Here is a 17967-nt window from a genome sequence, read left to right on the forward strand (position 1 = left end):
GAATAAGACGCGCGAATATTTTGTGTTGTTTATATTTTTTCTTTTAAATTTAATCAAAGAAAACAGGATAATGTCTAGCCCTTCCGCTTACAGCTTTAATTTTAGTTTCTCGCAAAGTGTTCCAAATATTAATACCCTTCTAAACGAGTTTAAGGGACGTGTACTAAACAGTCTAGCTGAAAGTACAGATGACGACTATAAAAATCCTTTTCTTTCCTTTGCTAACAAGAAAGCTTCAGTCACTGAAGAAACTTGGCTGCAGGACAACGAAGAAAGATTCTTTTTTCTGACACCTAATGAAAAATTGCAAAAGTTTTACTATTTATCGGAACTTGGTTTTGTTTTTAGTATGATCTACTCACCTGATGGTAAATATTTAATTGTAGGACATTCCACAGGACTGATTCGGGTTAGTAGTTAAGTGTACCTATGCTTCCTTTAATAGATTTGCCATCGCTTTTATACATCGCTTCACTACCTATACCCTAAAAGAGATAAGTAAACGCAGCAGCTGCCGCCACAACAGAACCCCTAAATAATCTAGTAGGCCGCGACAATGATGTAGGCGACATGGAGGAACTAAATGCCATACTTGAACCTTACGCCAATCAAATTCAATCATACTATGAGCAAGAATACCATCCAAGTAATCCTTGGTATCCTTTATTTTACAAAGGACAAATAAAACAAGATGACAAAGATTGGGTAAAACAAAATTACGAAACGTTTCTGAAAGGGACTGCGAACGAAATATTGTACAATAGGTGGTATCATCCGGATTCAGGTTATATTACGGCATTGGAATATGCTCCTAATGGTTCTCATATTATCGCTGGCTATTCGTCTGGATTAATACAGGTTGGTGAACACGATCGTTAAGTAGCTACAGGACTGAAAAAAGAGTAGGTATATGATTAGACTTTATCGAGTTGTGGAATAAATATAGTAAATAGAGAAAAGTAGGTGAGAGTGGAAATTGCATTGCATTGTTTGGCTCATAGTAATAAAATGACTTTTGAGTAGGAATACGTATACCTAGCAATATAAAAAATATAATGAGTTGTAACATTAGAATGCTGTTGCATTACCTACAGGGTGTATAATGGTTTGAATGGAGTACCTACCTACCAATCTATTGTGTTTTTCTTTTCATTGAATCTACGATCTACCTGCTCAAGATCGTTCAATTGAACATCGACCGTAACGTTAGCGAGGTCCTCTTGACGTTATTTTTCTAAATATTTGTATAGGATTGAATCTTCCCTCAGAATAAAATAGCTGTTCGTAATGAATATATAAGTACACTGGAAAGACATTTGAACTAGAGGAAAAACGCTATACCTACTCCCTAAGTGCCGAAACGCATCAGTGTAAGGATGGTATTCCATCTGTCCAATATCTTGGACCAATGTGTATATGCGTCTCACATTTTGCTTAATAAGAGAGTGAGACGCAATGCACATTGGACAAAGAAATGGGACAGTTGGAATTTGGTAGGAATAGATACATATTACAAAACGTATCGTCGTAATATTTTTCAACCTACATATTTCTTTCGTTTAGGTACTTAAGATCTCAACTCCCGCTCTGCGGCCGTACATTCTAATTTCAGAAGAGATAATAATAAAATACAACTGTCTCGTTGCGGGGAAAAAATGAAGAGCTTAATTTTTGTTAAGCCTCCTTACCTGCCTTATCTACCCTGTTCCTTTTGTTGTTTGTTGTGTAGGATCGCTACCGCAGCAATTAATTATGACATACCTTTGTAGGGGTATTCGATAACCAAAGTAAAATTAAGCAATTAGGCATAGTATCGGTTAATGTTTAATATTTATGAATTGGGTTGTAATAGACTGGAAAGCAAACATTTATCAAATTCTCCAGATGTTTTTGAACGTTCAGGATAGGGGTGATCTATTCTTGGTCGGACACATTCTGCTACCTTGCTGGGAAGCGGGATACGTAAATCATACCTTTTTCTGTCCTTCTCAGCAGGAAGTGTCCTAAAAAGAATAGTTTTAATAACCGCTATAGTATAAACTCTAAACTCTAATTGATGCGTACCAAATGGTAGGAAGGAATCCTTAATGATGATTTGAAGACTGAAGAAGATCTAGATATCTCGGTTAAACTTTTTTCTGAACTTTAATTATCTATGTATATTCCAAGTGAACTAGAACTTCGCACCCTTATACGTAATCTCAATTCTTATGCTGGCGAAGTCAACAAAAACGCATTACCACATTCTTAATATTGAACTTGGCTCTCATTTCATATTATGTTTTTGATGGTATCTCTTTCCGTAGAATTCTTAGGTCTATCTATACCTTCCCTAGTAGCATTTTCGTTGGGGCCCACGGTGCCAACGGTAGGGAAAACGTTGGGATGAGGTTCGTTCCGTAGCCAACGTTAATTTTGTATTGGCCCACCATCGCATTTACCAACATTCGCTGTGGTACAGATGCCCAACAATGGCCCTTTGTGTATTTTGGTACCGTTGGCTAAACAACGATAATATTCGTTGGCCCAATGATGACATATATCGCATTTACCAACATTGGCAGTGGCAGTGATGCCCAACAATGGGCCTTTGTGTATTTTGCTACCGTTCGCTAAACAACGATAACATTCGTTGGCCCAATGGTGACGAATACCGCATTTACCACCATTGGCTGTGGCACTGATGCCCAACAATGGGCCTTTATTTATTTTGGTAACGTTGGCTAATCGACGATATCATCTGATGGCCCAATGACGACAAATATCGCATTTACCAACATTGGCTGTAGCATTGATGCCCAACAATGGGCCTTTGTGTATTTTGGTAACGTTGGCTAATCAACAATATCATCCGATGGCCCAATGATGACAAAAATCGCATTTACCAACATTGGCTGTGGCACTGATGCCCAACAATGGGCCTATGTTTATTTTGGTAACGTTGGCTAATCAACGATATCATCCGATGGCCCAATGACGACAAATATCGCATTTACCGACATTAGCTGTAGCATTGATGCCCAACAACGGGCCTTTGTTTATTTTAGTAACGTTGGCTAATCAACGACATCATCCGATGGCCCAATGACGACAAATATCGCATATACCAACATTGACTGTAGCATTGATGGCCAGCAATGGGCCTTTGTGTATTTTGGTAACGTTGGCTAATCAACGATATCAACCGATGGCCCAATGATGACAAATATCGCATTTACCAACATTGGCTGTGGCACTGATGCCCAACAATGGGCCTTTGTTTATTTTGGTAACGTTGGCTAATCAACGATATCATCCGATGGCCCAATGACGACAAATATTGCATGTACCAACATTGGCTGTAGCATTGATGCCCAACAATGGGCCTTTGTGTATTTTGGTAACGTTGGCTAGTCAACGATATCATCCGATGGCCCAATGATGACAAATATCGCATTAACCAACATTGGCTGTGGCATTGATGCCCAACAATGGGCCTTTGTTTATTTTGGTAACGTTGGCTAATCAGCGATATCATACGATGGCCCAATGACGACAAATATCGCATTTACCAACATTGGCTGTAGCATTGAGGCCCAAAAATGGGCCTTTGTGTATTTTGCTACCGTTCGCTAAACAACGATAACATTCGTTGGCCCAATGGTAACGAATACCGCATTTACCAACATTGGCTGTGGCACTGATGCCTAACAATGGGCCTTTGTGTATTTTGGTACCGGTGGCTAAACAACGATAACATTCGTTGGCCCAGTGAGCACAAATATCGCATTTACCAACATTGGCTGTGGTACCGATGCCCAACAATACCAGTTGAGTTTGCTTGTGGCGTCACTAGATGGCGTTACTGTCTCCAAACATCGAAGTTATAGTTATTTTCCCGATTATTCCGGATATAATCATAATATTTTTTTAAAGTAACTTATAAATCTAATAGCTATAACTATAAAATTTATACATAAATTTAAATAATTGTATTTTACCAACATTTTCTCAATTTAAATCTCAAAAAACATAAATCTCGCATACGAAGTTTCGAAGTGCGGTTAGTATATATACAAATTAGAGTGTATAGTAAGTGTACTTGCTTCGGCAGTACAGGCAGTACATATACTAAAATTGGAACGATACAGAGAAGGTTAACAACAACTGCTGCCTAGGGCCTTCATGTGGATACAACCAATGCCTACCGTAGTGTAATTGTAATATTTATCAGCAAAGGCCCAACGTCGTATTACACAACCACTTACTTAACGTAGGGTAACTGTAGGACTCGTAAACAAAAGCCCATTACATAATTAGACTGTAGGCACACTATAAATTACACAACTATTTACCTACGGTAGTATTGTAAGAATCCTACACAAGGCCCAACGTTAAAGTTACAATGTTGGCCCTTTGTGGGACAAGCTGTGTTGGGCCTTCAACCTGGTGCACGACTACCTACCGACCTACCTGACTTGCCGATGGGTAATAGTTGAATTTGCAAACAGAAGCACAACGAAAAAATTGCCCTTTTTTATTTTTTTGCAGTTGGCCCTACAGCAAGCCATACGGCCAAATGTAACAATTAACCAACCATCAAACAAATGAGTATAGGCCCAACCAAAACCACTACCGTTGAATAATTGTATGATTTATTTAAATAGGCCCAACGAAAAAATTACTCTAATGGCCCTCTGTTGGGAATCTTTGGGAGGGCCTTTGTCGAGGGCCCTCCAGCAAATCGTACGGCCAAATGTAACAATTAACCAACCATCAAACAAATGTGTATAGGCCCAACCACGGCCCAACCAAAACCACCACCGTTGAATAATTGTATGATTTATTTAAATAGGCCCAACGAAAAAATTACTCTAATGGCCCTCTGTTGGGAATCTTCGGGAGGGCCTTTGTCGAGGGCCCTCCAGCAAATCGTACGGCCAAATATAACGGTTGCCCAACTAATACGTAAACAAAGGCCCAACAAAATCCCTACAAGAAAATGCTATTAGGGTTGTCAAAGGGCAGGATAGACATAATATGGCTGGCGCCTTTTATTGTTGGCTCATGCTTCAGCTGCTGTTGGCATGTTGTTGCTGATGTTACCTACACCCATATACCTAATTATGCCTCATCATTATCATCATCGTATCATCCAGAGGACGTCCACTGCTGGACATAGGCCTCTCCCAAAGAGTGCCACAATGGCCGGTCTTGCACCGTTATGCCTCATTATGACAACCGACGTCGCATATCCAGTTATAACAATTTCTCTTTTGCACAGTTACACCATGGCCGTACGGGAGCTGCCTTGTACACTCTGCGTAATGCCCAATTTCCACCAAAGCCCATATGCGCCCTGGAATACAGTCGCACGCAAGAAGGTGTCTGCTATGCTGCCTGCGTGGATGGAACCATTTATCGCATTGACATACCTTTCGTAAGAATTTATGCTGAAGTAGACTACAAATACCTACGAGTCATAGATATAATCAGAAATATTTACGGCTCGGCCCCGACATGCACTTGTGACGGCGGCAACCATAGGGTATTGGGGGCGAGACCCAGCTATCGGACCTTTCGTTCCCACCTATGGTTGCCGCGGCCGCCGTCGCCAGTCGCGCAATGTCGTGGCCGAGCCGTTAATAATCAATCAAACGATTTTTCGCAAGTTCAGTAACGAGGTGATGAGATGGGACGATCTTTTGCCATGGCCATCGACAAATGTTTACAGTAATAAATATAATAGTTCTGTTTTAGAATATTTACCTGTGTATAACATATTAATATTGTTTTAGATACCGGACCTTGCGGTAGAGGATAGAAAAATGTACGGCATCAAAGCAAATCCAGGCTTAGATTGTTTACAGATGCAATATTACACAGCTCCAGGACCATCAATGTGCTCTGATACTTTTATTACATGTTAGTTGATAGATGTTGTCAATTAATAGGTAAAAAATATTTTAAGGACTGCTTAGCTTTCACTCGATTCCAAGGCGCACTGTCCTAATCGTTTACGATCTTAAAATTCCAAGCGATATAGAGGACCTTTACACCCATGAATCTAGTATTAAATCCCCTAATTTAGTAGAATTAGATGTGCTTAGAAGAATTTTTGACACTATGCATGTTGCATGCTTTCTACCACCGTACCGTTCATATGTAGGTAACTTGATTACCTATTGCAATTTCGGGGTCACAACGTATATACATGCAAAGCCAGAAAAGTAAACAAAATCATAGAGAAAAAATACACAGAGTGCTCACTACATAGGTACCTACATCAGTTCTAGTACCAAAACGACTATTATTTTTGTAGTCGACATCTAGCATCGAGTAGCGGAATTAACAGTACTTCTACTTGACAATAGATGTTCCGACGACCGAAAAGTATTAGCTATAGTATTATAACCGGATTAACTGGAACTCTATTTTCAACTGCTTTTGCTTTTAATATTAGTAGTAAATGGTTGTTCAAAACAATTTTCGTGAGTCGCGACACTAGAGAAGTCTATTATCAAGTAGCGGTACTGATAATTCCGCTACTCGATGCTAGATGTCGACTGCGAAAATAATAGGTGTGCCTAGTCGTTTTGGTATTAAAACTGATGTATGGAGTGAGCACTCTATTCTTACCATATTTCTCTATGACAAAACGCTTGGCCAGCAACCATCAACTAGCTACTTTACGTGCAGATCGGTCGCCGGCGCTCGCTCTAGGGATATCCGCAGACTCCGCTAACATGGTCGTCGGCTACGGCGACACCTCCATAAGAGTGTACGACATGGAGACACAGCAGGTAAATAATATTTACCCCCTTATTCATAAAACTTTACGGGCCTGATTTGGTTAAATTCTGTTTTATCCCTTTCTTACAAATACATGCATAAGTCAAAATGACAGATAAAGACAAACGATTACTAACCAATTGAGGTTTGTAGCGCGTTTATGAATAAGGGGGTTAGCTTTTATATTTTACTTATTTGATATTTTAGGATGGACATAAGAAATAGCTACGGGGTCATATTGAAAGGCTGAGGATACATTCCAACTTTTTGATTACGTATCATTAAAATCATATAGGTAGGTAGTGCAGGTGTATTAGTATTAGGTAGGGACATGTATAAAGCTTGACCAGTTATATAATATGATATGATCATTGTCAAGAGGGTGCCTGTTATTCTCATGTACCTATAATATACATAGGGTGACAGTTGTATGAAAAAAAAATTGTGATCAATGATCATATATTCCTGGTCAGGCTTACCTACGTAAAGATATACGTAACAGTTCTTATATATATTAAAAAACTTATCATTTATAAAAGTCAGATAGTCACAATTCAACACCACGACAACCACGTGGAAAAATATCTGATTAATCGGTCCAATAACGAATAGTTTCCATAAAAGCTCACTGTTAAATGAAACACCTACAATAATACGCCAGTGTTACCTTGCATCGACTTTTATTTACTCAATCGGGCGGGCTGGATTTATGTTCATTGAATATTAAAACGTGGAAAGGTGTGAAACAATACTTTTGGTTTCGACAGCTGTTTAATTTATCGTTATTAGCTTTTGCTATTTAAACACGAATAACATTTTATGCGTTAAGGCGTTATTTATTTATTTCATTTACTTTTGTTTAGTAGGTACTCAACTAAATGTAGGTGTACCCCTTTAACCCGTGGAGCGCCGTACTGTCACACGTGTGCTGGTAACGAGTATAGGAGTTCCATACTACGGTAATTGTTACACGTGTGCTGGTAACGAGTATAGGAGTTCCATACTACGGTAATTGTTACACGTGTGCTGGTAACGAGTATAGGAGTTCCATACTACGGTAATTGTTACACGTGTGCTGGTAACGAGTATAGGAGTTCCATACTACGGTAATTGTTACACGTGTGCTGGTAACGAGTATAGGAGTTCCATACTACGGTAATTGTTACACGTGTGCTGGTAACGAGTATAGGAGTTCCATACTACGATAATTGTCACACGTGTGCTGGTAACGAGTATAGGAGTTCCATACTACGGTAATTGTCACACGTGTGCTGGTAACGAGTATAGGAGTTCCATACTACGGTAATTGTTACACGTGTGCTGGTAACGAGTATAGGAGTTCCATACTACGGTAATTGTCACACGTGTGCTGGTAACGAGTATAGGAGTTCCATACTACGGTAATTCTGGGGCGCTTCACGGGTTGTATTACTTTAGACGTATAAAGTTCAAGACAACTGTGTGTTATTCTGCTAATGTACAGTCGCCATCAGATATATCGGAGCGGCCAAGGTGTTCACAATATCTGAACACGCACTCTAACGCCCTGACAATAGAGGCGTGTTCAGATATTTGTGAGCACCTTGGCCGCTCCGATATATCTGATAGATGGCGACTGTAGATGACGCCGTACGGCATCGTACAGAATTACAGAAGTAGGGTGCATTATTCTCCATCGTATTTTCGGAAACGGTCGCATAGCAAGACACGTTCGTACGTTTCCGTGAAAATATTATGGAGAATAAATTATGCACTATAGGGCCCCCCCACACCTGACGTCTTTCGAGCGTCGGCGTCTACAATTCTATGGCCGACGTCGACGCAACGTCGACGCAGCGTCGACGCAACTGCGCAGCGACGTCATTTTCCATAGCGCTGGACCGACGCCGACAGACGCCGTCGCTCGAAAGACGCCAGATGTGGGGGGGCCCATACATGTAGCTAGTAGGTACCTACCTAATAGGCGATTATGGCTTTCTTGCTAAATGCTTGCTAGTTTGGCAAATTTTAACTGTCTCCGACCAAAACGTTTATCAGATTTGCACCTACAACGCCGTGAAAATTAGCCATTATTATTGCCCACGAAAATTTTCAAATAATCTAATTTATATCCCGACCACTTGTTACGAGTGTGCGTAAAACGTAGCCCCCAATAAACCGTTAGGCTTAATCTCAGTTTATGGCTTTAGTCGTAAATTGAACATTACAACGGTTTTACGGTATCCTTGAGAGCCGCCTTTAATCCTTTAGCCCCCTCCAGACTATGTGCGTGAATCGCGGCGCGACGTCGCGGAGCGAACATATCGCGAAGTTGACGTAAGACTCCACACTCGCACACTTCACGGCGATTTCGCAGTTTGGTTTGCGGCAATATGGCGGAAAAGCATCAGCTGATCGAGTTTAACTGTTAGTTATCTATGGCATCATACGTGATTTAGCTGTTTTTCCATTTTGTTTTATTGTAAAACCGTAAAATATAGCTGCTTAATATAATATAATCATAATATAATTCATATTTATCTTGCCACAGAGGAGCCAAAATATTGTGTAATGTGGAGTCTTGCAAGTTCGCGCTAGAGATGTGCGCCGATGGCAAAATCATCGGCGGCGGCGTCCGATGATTTTTTGACCGGCGGCGGCGGCGTGATCGGCGTGAAATCGGCGTGGCATAATTTTTGATACTGCATGAGAACGTGGCTGTAGAAACTGTACATTAAAGCCTTCTGAGTATTTACTAGGCTATCCAAAGCATATTATGTGTATTTTCTAAATTATTGCGGAAAATTATATCCCGGCATGTCACTTGGCAACCATTTATTACCAATACCAACCTAACGGTTACCAACGGTATGTTTAAATATTAAATTAAAAAGGATACTTTAAAACGCTACATTTTAGGCAGTATTTTTACTTACTTTTTAAGCGAAATACAACTAAAACACAAAAAAAATCTTTAAACTGCCTTATATCTATATTGACTTTTCCCAGCCGCTGTCGCCTCACCTAGGATTTGTTACTATATAATAATGAATACCTACTTTATCAATACATTTGTCTGAACTGAAGTTTAACAGAAATTTATGTAAGAATAAAGACGTCGTCGTTTTCGAAAGTAAATGTCTCTGGCAGGTTGATTCGCTAAACAGAATGCCTTTGGATTGTCCCGTTTAATATAATATTAATGTCTACTTTGTTTTCTTTCCTACTAGCTTAATGATGATATTTGGTGATTTAAGTTCCTATAAATTCAAATTCAAAATATACTTTATTCATTTAGGCCTAGCAACAAGCTCTTATGAATTGTAATTAATCTTAATTTAATTATCAGAGCAATTTATTGATGTTAATATTATTCCATAATAACATTGGATTATTACCTATATAATATAAGTAGGTATAATTGTTTAGGTATAGCTTATTACGAAGCTTTAACCTGACTTATATAATTTTGATTGAAATATATATTACTTGGTAAAAGAAAATGATAATCACCATAAAATTACTAAGAATTGATCGTGTGTATTTTTAAATAAAATTGTATATTATGTGATAAATAAATCAAATCATATCTATCATATGATGACATTGATGACCCTCATGCGTGTCACCAGCATCATACGAAAAATCAACGCAATTATAATCGTGGTGACAGCTTGCTGGAGATTCTAAGAAGAAAATAGCATGTTTATGTCCTAGGATACCTGTTATTAGGGACCTGCTATTTTCTTAACTTTAGTTCACTGATTAAATTGACAATAAAGAGACTATTGATGTAAAACAAAATGGGTTATACAAAAAAGCTGTGCGATAAAATATCAAATAATAACCTGAGATCCAGAAACAAGATCTTGTTTAAATTAACGCTAAATCGTTATCACTGCTAACACCGCAACGACAAAAATGATGCTAATATGCTTCACTGGCAAATAATAAGCGAAAAAGCATAAGGATCTTTAAATTATACCTCTGACACTATCTACTCACTACGCAACATGGAATAAAACACGATAGGCATCAAAATTTCCCACGCCGATTATACGCCGGTCAAATTCATCGGCGGCGGCGGCGTGGAAAAATCGTCGGCGGCGGCGGCGCGGCGGCGCGGCGCACATGTCTAGTTCGCGCTTCGCGTCTCCTTTGACGCGGGCCGAAATACCGACAAAAAACGGAGAACAAGGCGCGAAGGCGTGAACAATCTGCGAAATCGACGCCACACTTGCGTTCGCGGCTTCGCCCGCGATTCACGCGCATAGTCTGGAGGGGGCTTTTAAGAACTGGGTCACTAGTCAAGGATTACATTTAAAGGATCCCTGAGTGTAAAAAAATAAGTGTTAAGTAAGTGCCGTTCGCCCTTAAATGCAACATATTGTTGCGAAAAAAACATCTTTATTGACTCGGCATTATAGTCTAAAGTTACTTGACAACTTAGGTAGGTACCTACATAAATTCTCAAGTCCTCTGAATTTTGCTAATACGAGTATATTGTTAGGGGTTCATGTTCATTTAAACTTACCATTCAAGTACCCTCAACTACGAATTGAAGTGGATTTGAGACCACTTTATGATCGACTGTTATTACAGACATATATTTGAACGTAAGTATGTATTTCACCGCTGACACTGTGACCTATTAAGGGTACCTCTATACATAATAATATGTACTCACTTCTTACTACAATTTTGCTTGGATAAGTTATAAGCGGTAGGTAATCTATTTTCAGAGCACCAGAATATATTTATTTTATCTATGCACCTATATCTATTTTTCTTACTTCCAGGCAATCCGTTCATTCAAAGTTCACAAGTTGCGTCTCCAGTTCATCCCAAAGAAACTGCAACGCATGCACTTCGGACAGGTGTGCGCCGTCAAGTGCCACGACGACAGGCCGTTTGTCTTCGCTAGTGCGGCGTGGGACAAGACAGTCCGGGTGATTAGTAATACTGCTTATTCCTACTGACAACCGAGGCACCTTACCGGCCAAGAACGAGCGTGATCGAGGCTGACGCCGGTAACCATAACATATTATGTTCCTAGCGCTTGTCTCGTACTGTGACGGGGTCCGCTTTTCTGATTTTCTCCTTCTACTTTGCTTTATTGCGGCCATCGTCTTCAGCTAACCAACAGGCATTTAATTTTTATCGGCAATTTATTGACGATAACCGCCATAATTATATTGTATTAATATATGACAAAGAATCAAAGACGATCGCTCTGAGCATGCGCTTCGTAGCTCCCGGATTGGAGGTCTAAAAGGTCTTCCACTACGCGAAGTTTACGCAACGATTAATTGTCATAAGTGTACAGGGCGTCTCCGCGATTTGACCGCGCAAAATTTAAGGAATTTCATAATCAAAAGCGTAGTTAGTATTCATTTCTGCGCTTTGTCGAAAAGTTTGGCCAATTATGTAACGTGGGACTAAGATAAGAGCTAATGCATAAGTATAGTTTAGTGGCTGAAATTAAAACCAACGCAACGGCCGGGTGCCCCGACACACCTCCAATGAGTTTTTTCATAGATATTATTCCATAATGCTCAGTATTATTATTAATGAATCGCCTACCCACTTAGCACTTCTCTATCCAAAGATTTTCTTTTCAAAGTATTTTCCATTATCAAGAACAACTTCGCACTAAAATTGTACAATGAACAAAAACAATTCAACGGCCATTATAAAAACTACGTTAAACGAAATCCCCTTTATTAATTTACCCGCGAAGTTTACAAAGCCTTTTTTGAATTAAAAGTGTGCTTAAATACCAGGAATGTTATTTTGTTGCGGAGATATTAAACTGTGCCGCTTAACCTTTTGAAACCTTTTGCAAAATTAAACAGCCGAAAAAAAGGAAATGAAAATGTTGTACATTTCGGAACGAGCCTTCGTAGCAGCGGTTGTTTTAGTACGAAATAAAACATACAGGTGTATTCAGATGGGACAAATTAAACCACACTTTTCTAAAAATGAAAAGCATACCTGGTACCTTTAGGTATTTAAACTTTAGTAGGAGACCCAATTAGGCATGTTCTGATTTTAAAAATTGATACCAATATGATTCAATGTTAGTCAATTTCAGAGAGTCCTCCTTGCTATTATCATGTATTAGTGCTAGAGGGGCAGAATTGTTACAATAATTATAAAATCATAATAGGTACTGTTTATAATAAAATATCTTATTTATAAGCAATGAGTTTTTATTGGGCTTAATGGCGCACAACAGATAATCGACAAAACATAGATAATCCAAAATCAAGACGAACGGAGGGACTCGTTCGAATACGCTAACATAAATAAATAATCACGTTCGGAAACATCTCCCTTTCTCAAAACAAGATACAACATAGTCTCTTAGATGACGTGGTTGTGTCTTAGCCCGCCCACTGCGACGCACGGCCTCTTCAGGTTCCATCGGTGGATGTTGTTCTCTGATTGGTGGCTGAACCACTAGAGGGTTAGTATACTGGTTCTCTTCCACTAATTCAAAGCCAGTAAACTCTGGTTCTCTATCGTGCAGCGGTTGGTGATCTGGGACCTGTGTCTGACTAGGGTGACCACCATCTACAGTGTCCCCACTGTAAGGCTTTATATGAACTCTACTTCTTCTGTATGCTTTATCATTTACCTGTACTATGTACGATCTTTTATTTAGTTTCTTTGTGATGATACCAAAACTCCATCTCTTATCAACCTCTGGCTGAAGTTGAGTAACAACATTCTGTCCTACCTGTAACTCTGGCAGCTCAGCACACCTTTTATCACATTCCCGTTTTATCTTTTCTTTTCTTTCTTTTATTTTAACTGGTATATCAGGAATTATGTTTGGCTTTAAATGTCTTAACAGGCAAGGAAGTCCAGAACGTGTTCTTCTAGAAAATAATTTCTGAGAGGGACTGGTATTGTCCATTTCTATAGGAACATTACGCTGATGAAGTAAACTGTACCATAAATCTTGTTTGGTTTCTAGGCTGTTAAGTACTAGCTTCTTTGCAATTTTCACAGTAGCTTCGGCTTTTCCATTTGACTCTGCATGATGCGGTGATGATGTCACATGCTCGAAATTCCACTTATCTGCAAACTTCTTAAATGACTCATTGGCAAAATTAGTTGCATTGTCTGTGCATACTCTCTGAGGAACACCATGTCGAGCAAAGTTTTTCTTACAGATAGATATGATTTCGTTAGCTGATAAATTAGAAATTTTGTCTAATTCGAAAAAATCTGAGTAATGATCTATAGTGACCAAAAACTTTAGATCTCCCACGCTAAATACATCCATGGATACATAGTGGAAAGGGTAAGCCGGTATGTCATGACACATTAGAGGCAGTTTTTGTTGTGACGGAGCATGTGCCATACAAAATGTACATTTCTCAACATATTTTTTTATTTCACCCGACATTCCAGGCCAGAAAATGTTTCCCTTTGCTAAACGAAGGGTACTAGCAACTCCGTTGTGACTGACATGAACTCTTTGTATCATCTCTGCTCTTAATGCTTCTGGAATCAAAACCTGGTTATTTCTGAAGATGAGCCCATCTGATGTGGACAGTTCATGTTTGAATTTATGAAAAATCTTGACCTCTGCTGGCATGTCTGATATGTATCTGGGGAATCCGTTAATAATATATTCACTTAACTGTAGGCAAAGTGTGTCTTTTATGGACTCTTCTTTGATTTTTTCTAAGAGTTTATCTGTAATCTTTAAATATTTTAAACTTGAAATTTTGCTTATCAGTTTATAAACTTTTTTTTCCTTAATTTTATTTTCCAGATCATAAGTGTCACATACCTCTGTTACTGGAGCTCTGGATAGGGCATCTGCTACAACATTTTCTTTTCCTTGAATGAATTGTAACTGTACATTATATTTTTGAAGTGTGAGTAGCATCATTTGTAGTCTTTTTGGAGCTTCAATCAGTGGTTTATTTGCAATATTAATTAATGGTCTGTGATCTGTCTTGACAATAATTCTACTATTGCCCGCTACATATTGATTAAATCGGATGCAAGCAAACACCACTGCTAACATTTCTTTCTCTATTTGAGCATATTTCTTTTCTGTCTTTGTCAAACATCTAGATGCAAAAGCTATTACCTGATTGTTCTGATACATTGCAGCACCCAAGCCATATTCACTCGCATCACATTCTAAAACCACTTCTTTATTTACATCAAAATACTGCAATGTAGGTAAATCACTAACTTTCTTTTTTAACATATTAAACTCTTTATCTTCTGCTTCAGACCAGACAAAATCCACATCTTTTCTTGTTAGCCTCCTAAGATGCGTAGCTTGAATACTGAGATTATTTATGAATCTGCTAAGGTATCCAACCATTCCCAGAAAACGTAAAACATCCTTACTAGATGTTGGAGTAGGCATGTTGTTAATAGCCTCTACCTTAGATTTGTCTACCTTTAGACCTTCATTGGTTAACACATGTCCATAAAATTTCACTGATGTTTTTAGCAGATTGACTTTGTCTTTATTCAACTTACAATTTATTTCTCTTAACCTTATTAGTAATTTTTCAAATTTAATATTATGATCCAACACAGCTTCTTCAACTGTCTCTCCAACTCCATAAATTAAAATGTCATCGGCTATAATCTCAATGCCTTTTAGATCCTTAAGGAGACTGGTGAGTTGTTGCTGGAAGATCTCAGGCGATGAACAGAGCCCGAACGGGAGACGGAGCCACCTGTAACGACCAAACGGAGTCCAAAATGTAGTCAGTTTACTACTGTTCTCAGTAAGACGGCACTGCCAAAATCCTTTCTTAGCATCTACAGTGCTGAAAACCTTTGCTTTACTGAGCTCAGGCAACATCTCATCTAGAGTAGTGAATTGGAAGTTTGGTCTCTTTAAAGCTTTGTTTAACGGAATAGGGTCTAAACATAATCTGAATTTTGAATCTCGACTAACAATCAATATGTTATTTACCCAATCTGTGTGCTGCGTCTCCTTTACTATGATGCCATCAGCTTCTAGTTGTTCCAGTTCCATTCTTAATTTTTCTTTTAGTGCAACTGGGACTCGACGTGCAGGCTGAATCCGGGCTGGGACTGATTCATCCAGCTCTAATGACACTTCACCTGGGAGGCTGCCATAACCCTCAAAGACATCTTCATATTGTTTCATTATATGCTCTGCACTAGAACGATCCAGCTCTGTTGATACTTCATCACAGTATTGAATAAAGCCCAGAGCTACACAAGCTTTCTCTGATAAAAGCGGTTCATGTTTTCCATTAACAATGTGAAAGTTTAATTTATAATCCTGATTCTTTCTGGTGACTAAGAAGGATGCATTTCCATGATTAATGATGGGAGAGCCGTTAAAAGCTTTCAGCTTTTTTACTGGTGGAGTCAAAGCCAATAAATCCTTTTGACCCGTTAACTTTTTATAGTATTCTGCTCCCATCACAGAAACTGCAGCTCCTGTGTCCAAAGCACAGTATATTTTCTGTTTTTTCTCGCCAATATGGAACAACAGTGGTGCCTCAATATGACCTGACTCTTCATTGTGCCTCACCTCCGCTATGATTACACTGTCATCAGAGTCTTCTTGTAATTCTTTTACCGTTCCACGCTTCTTACAAACCTTTTTAAAATGGTTTCGGCCACCACATTCTTCACAACGCTGTCCCCAGGCTGGGCATACTTTCTTTTGATATACATGAACGCCTCCACAGAATTTACACTTTTTAGGTGTGTCCTTATCCAGCCTTTTTTTATTAATCTTGTTGACCTCTTCAGATTTTTTTAGATCTGCAACTTGTGCAGCAGCACCTTCCGAGGCACGACAGATATTGATGGCTGTTTCTAAAGTTAGGTCTTGCTTTTTTAGCAACTCTTTTATCACTTCACCATCCTTTATTCCCACCACAATTCTGTCTCTTAAAATCTCTTCCTCGAAATCTTTATAATCGCATCTTTTAGCCAATTTCTTTAGAGCCAGTAAATACTCGTCAAAGCTTTCTTCATTCTGGTTTTTGATATTGAACAAGTACCTGGAGTATATTACATTTGTTTTTTGAAATATGACCTTTTCCATTTTTGCTAATATTTCATTATGACTCTTCTTCTCTATCTCAGACAAGCCAAAATCCATATATTTTTTCATGGCTTTTGTACCGATTGCGCTGAGGAGTAGCCCGGCTTTTGTTTCATCTTTTTCGGTACTCCAACTATTCATTCCGGTAGCAAGGCAATAATCTTCCCAGCGGCTCTTGAAAAAGGTAAGATTTTCGTAAGGATCGCCATCATCTACTTCTAAAGGTTGCGGCCAGGGCACAGAGACGCGGCTTTTAACATCCGGCGTTGTGACATTTTTTACTTGCTCTTGTAGCATGAGCATTTGTTGCTGCATCACGGCTACCAATTGTGACTGCTGCTCAAGAAGTTTCTTATATTCTTCTGCTTCCATTTTTATTTACCACTTCTACACCATGTTTATAATAAAATATCTTATTTATAAGCAATGAGTTTTTATTGGGCTTAATGGCGCACAACAGATAATCGACAAAACATAGATAATCCAAAATCAAGACGAACGGAGGGACTCGTTCGAATACGCTAACATAAATAAATAATCACGTTCGGAAACAGGTACCTAAACCACGTCCAAGACCACCGGTGGACGGGCAGCAGCGTCCCTCAAATTCGGTGTAATCGACTGCGATCGCCAACCCGCCTGCCAAGCGTGGCGATTATGGCATTCACCGCCCAAAAAAGGGGGAGGCCTACGTTCAGCAGTGGACGTCTTATGGCTGAGATGATGATGATGATGAATAGGTACCTACTCGTTATTATATTTAATATACCTAATGGAGGTTTTGAATTCGCTTTTAATATTTTCGCTGCGACCCGTGCGTGCGCTGCATTTTCTCGCTATGACCTTTTCCGATGTTGCATTTTCCGGTGTAGGTAGTCATATAGGTGTGAAGGGCGGCATATAAAACACGCACACATTTATGTACCCACACATACATAAAAATTATACTTTACTTTCAGATCCTTTAAATTACGGCAAGGGCTACACTCGGGCTGAAGTCTCATTCCGCCTGCCTGTTTCCTGTTTTGCTTTTATCTATCAAGTAAATTCCTTAGTATCAAATGCTTCACAGAAATATGCTATGCGAGTAATTTTTGCTGCCATGCTATATTAAAAAAATATCCGATGTGCACACAGCCTAA

General features: G+C 39.1%; 2 protein-coding genes across 2 annotated transcripts in view; one reads left to right on the plus strand and one right to left on the minus strand.

Annotated features, from left to right (window-relative positions):
* Positions 1 to 549: 549 nt before the first annotated feature.
* LOC134665503 (uncharacterized) overlaps positions 550 to 17967 on the plus strand; it is a 32282-nt gene continuing 14864 nt past the window's right edge. The window contains exons 1-5 of the mRNA XM_063522477.1: positions 550 to 858; positions 5264 to 5419; positions 5778 to 5904; positions 6679 to 6782; positions 11550 to 11699. Of these exons, the coding sequence (XP_063378547.1) occupies positions 571 to 858; positions 5264 to 5419; positions 5778 to 5904; positions 6679 to 6782; positions 11550 to 11699 (825 nt within the window). The 5' untranslated portion in view covers positions 550 to 570. The remainder of the gene's footprint in view (positions 859 to 5263; positions 5420 to 5777; positions 5905 to 6678; positions 6783 to 11549; positions 11700 to 17967) is intronic.
* LOC134665036 (uncharacterized) lies at positions 15355 to 17274 on the minus strand. The gene is made up of 2 exons (XM_063521810.1): positions 15713 to 17274; positions 15355 to 15470 (listed from the first exon to the last, which is right to left on the minus strand). Exons 1-2 carry the CDS (start codon positions 17195 to 17197, stop codon positions 15432 to 15434), a joined length of 1524 nt encoding a protein of 507 aa, XP_063377880.1. The 5' UTR covers positions 17198 to 17274; the 3' UTR covers positions 15355 to 15431.

This window comes from Cydia fagiglandana, chromosome 6, assembly GCF_963556715.1.
Source record: "Cydia fagiglandana chromosome 6, ilCydFagi1.1, whole genome shotgun sequence".
NCBI classification, from domain to species: Eukaryota; Metazoa; Arthropoda; class Insecta; order Lepidoptera; family Tortricidae; genus Cydia; species Cydia fagiglandana.

What these genes read in the sequence shown, in the direction of transcription:
- LOC134665036 (XM_063521810.1), bottom strand. Translation starts at nt 17,197, where the DNA reads ATGGAAGCAGAAGAATATAAGAAACTTCTTGAGCAGCAGTCACAATTG. An exon ending in AGACGCAGCACACAGATTGG is followed by an intron (nt 15,471 to 15,712) that starts GTAAATAACATA and finishes TGGTCGTTACAG; the next exon opens with GTGGCTCCGTCTCCCGTTCG.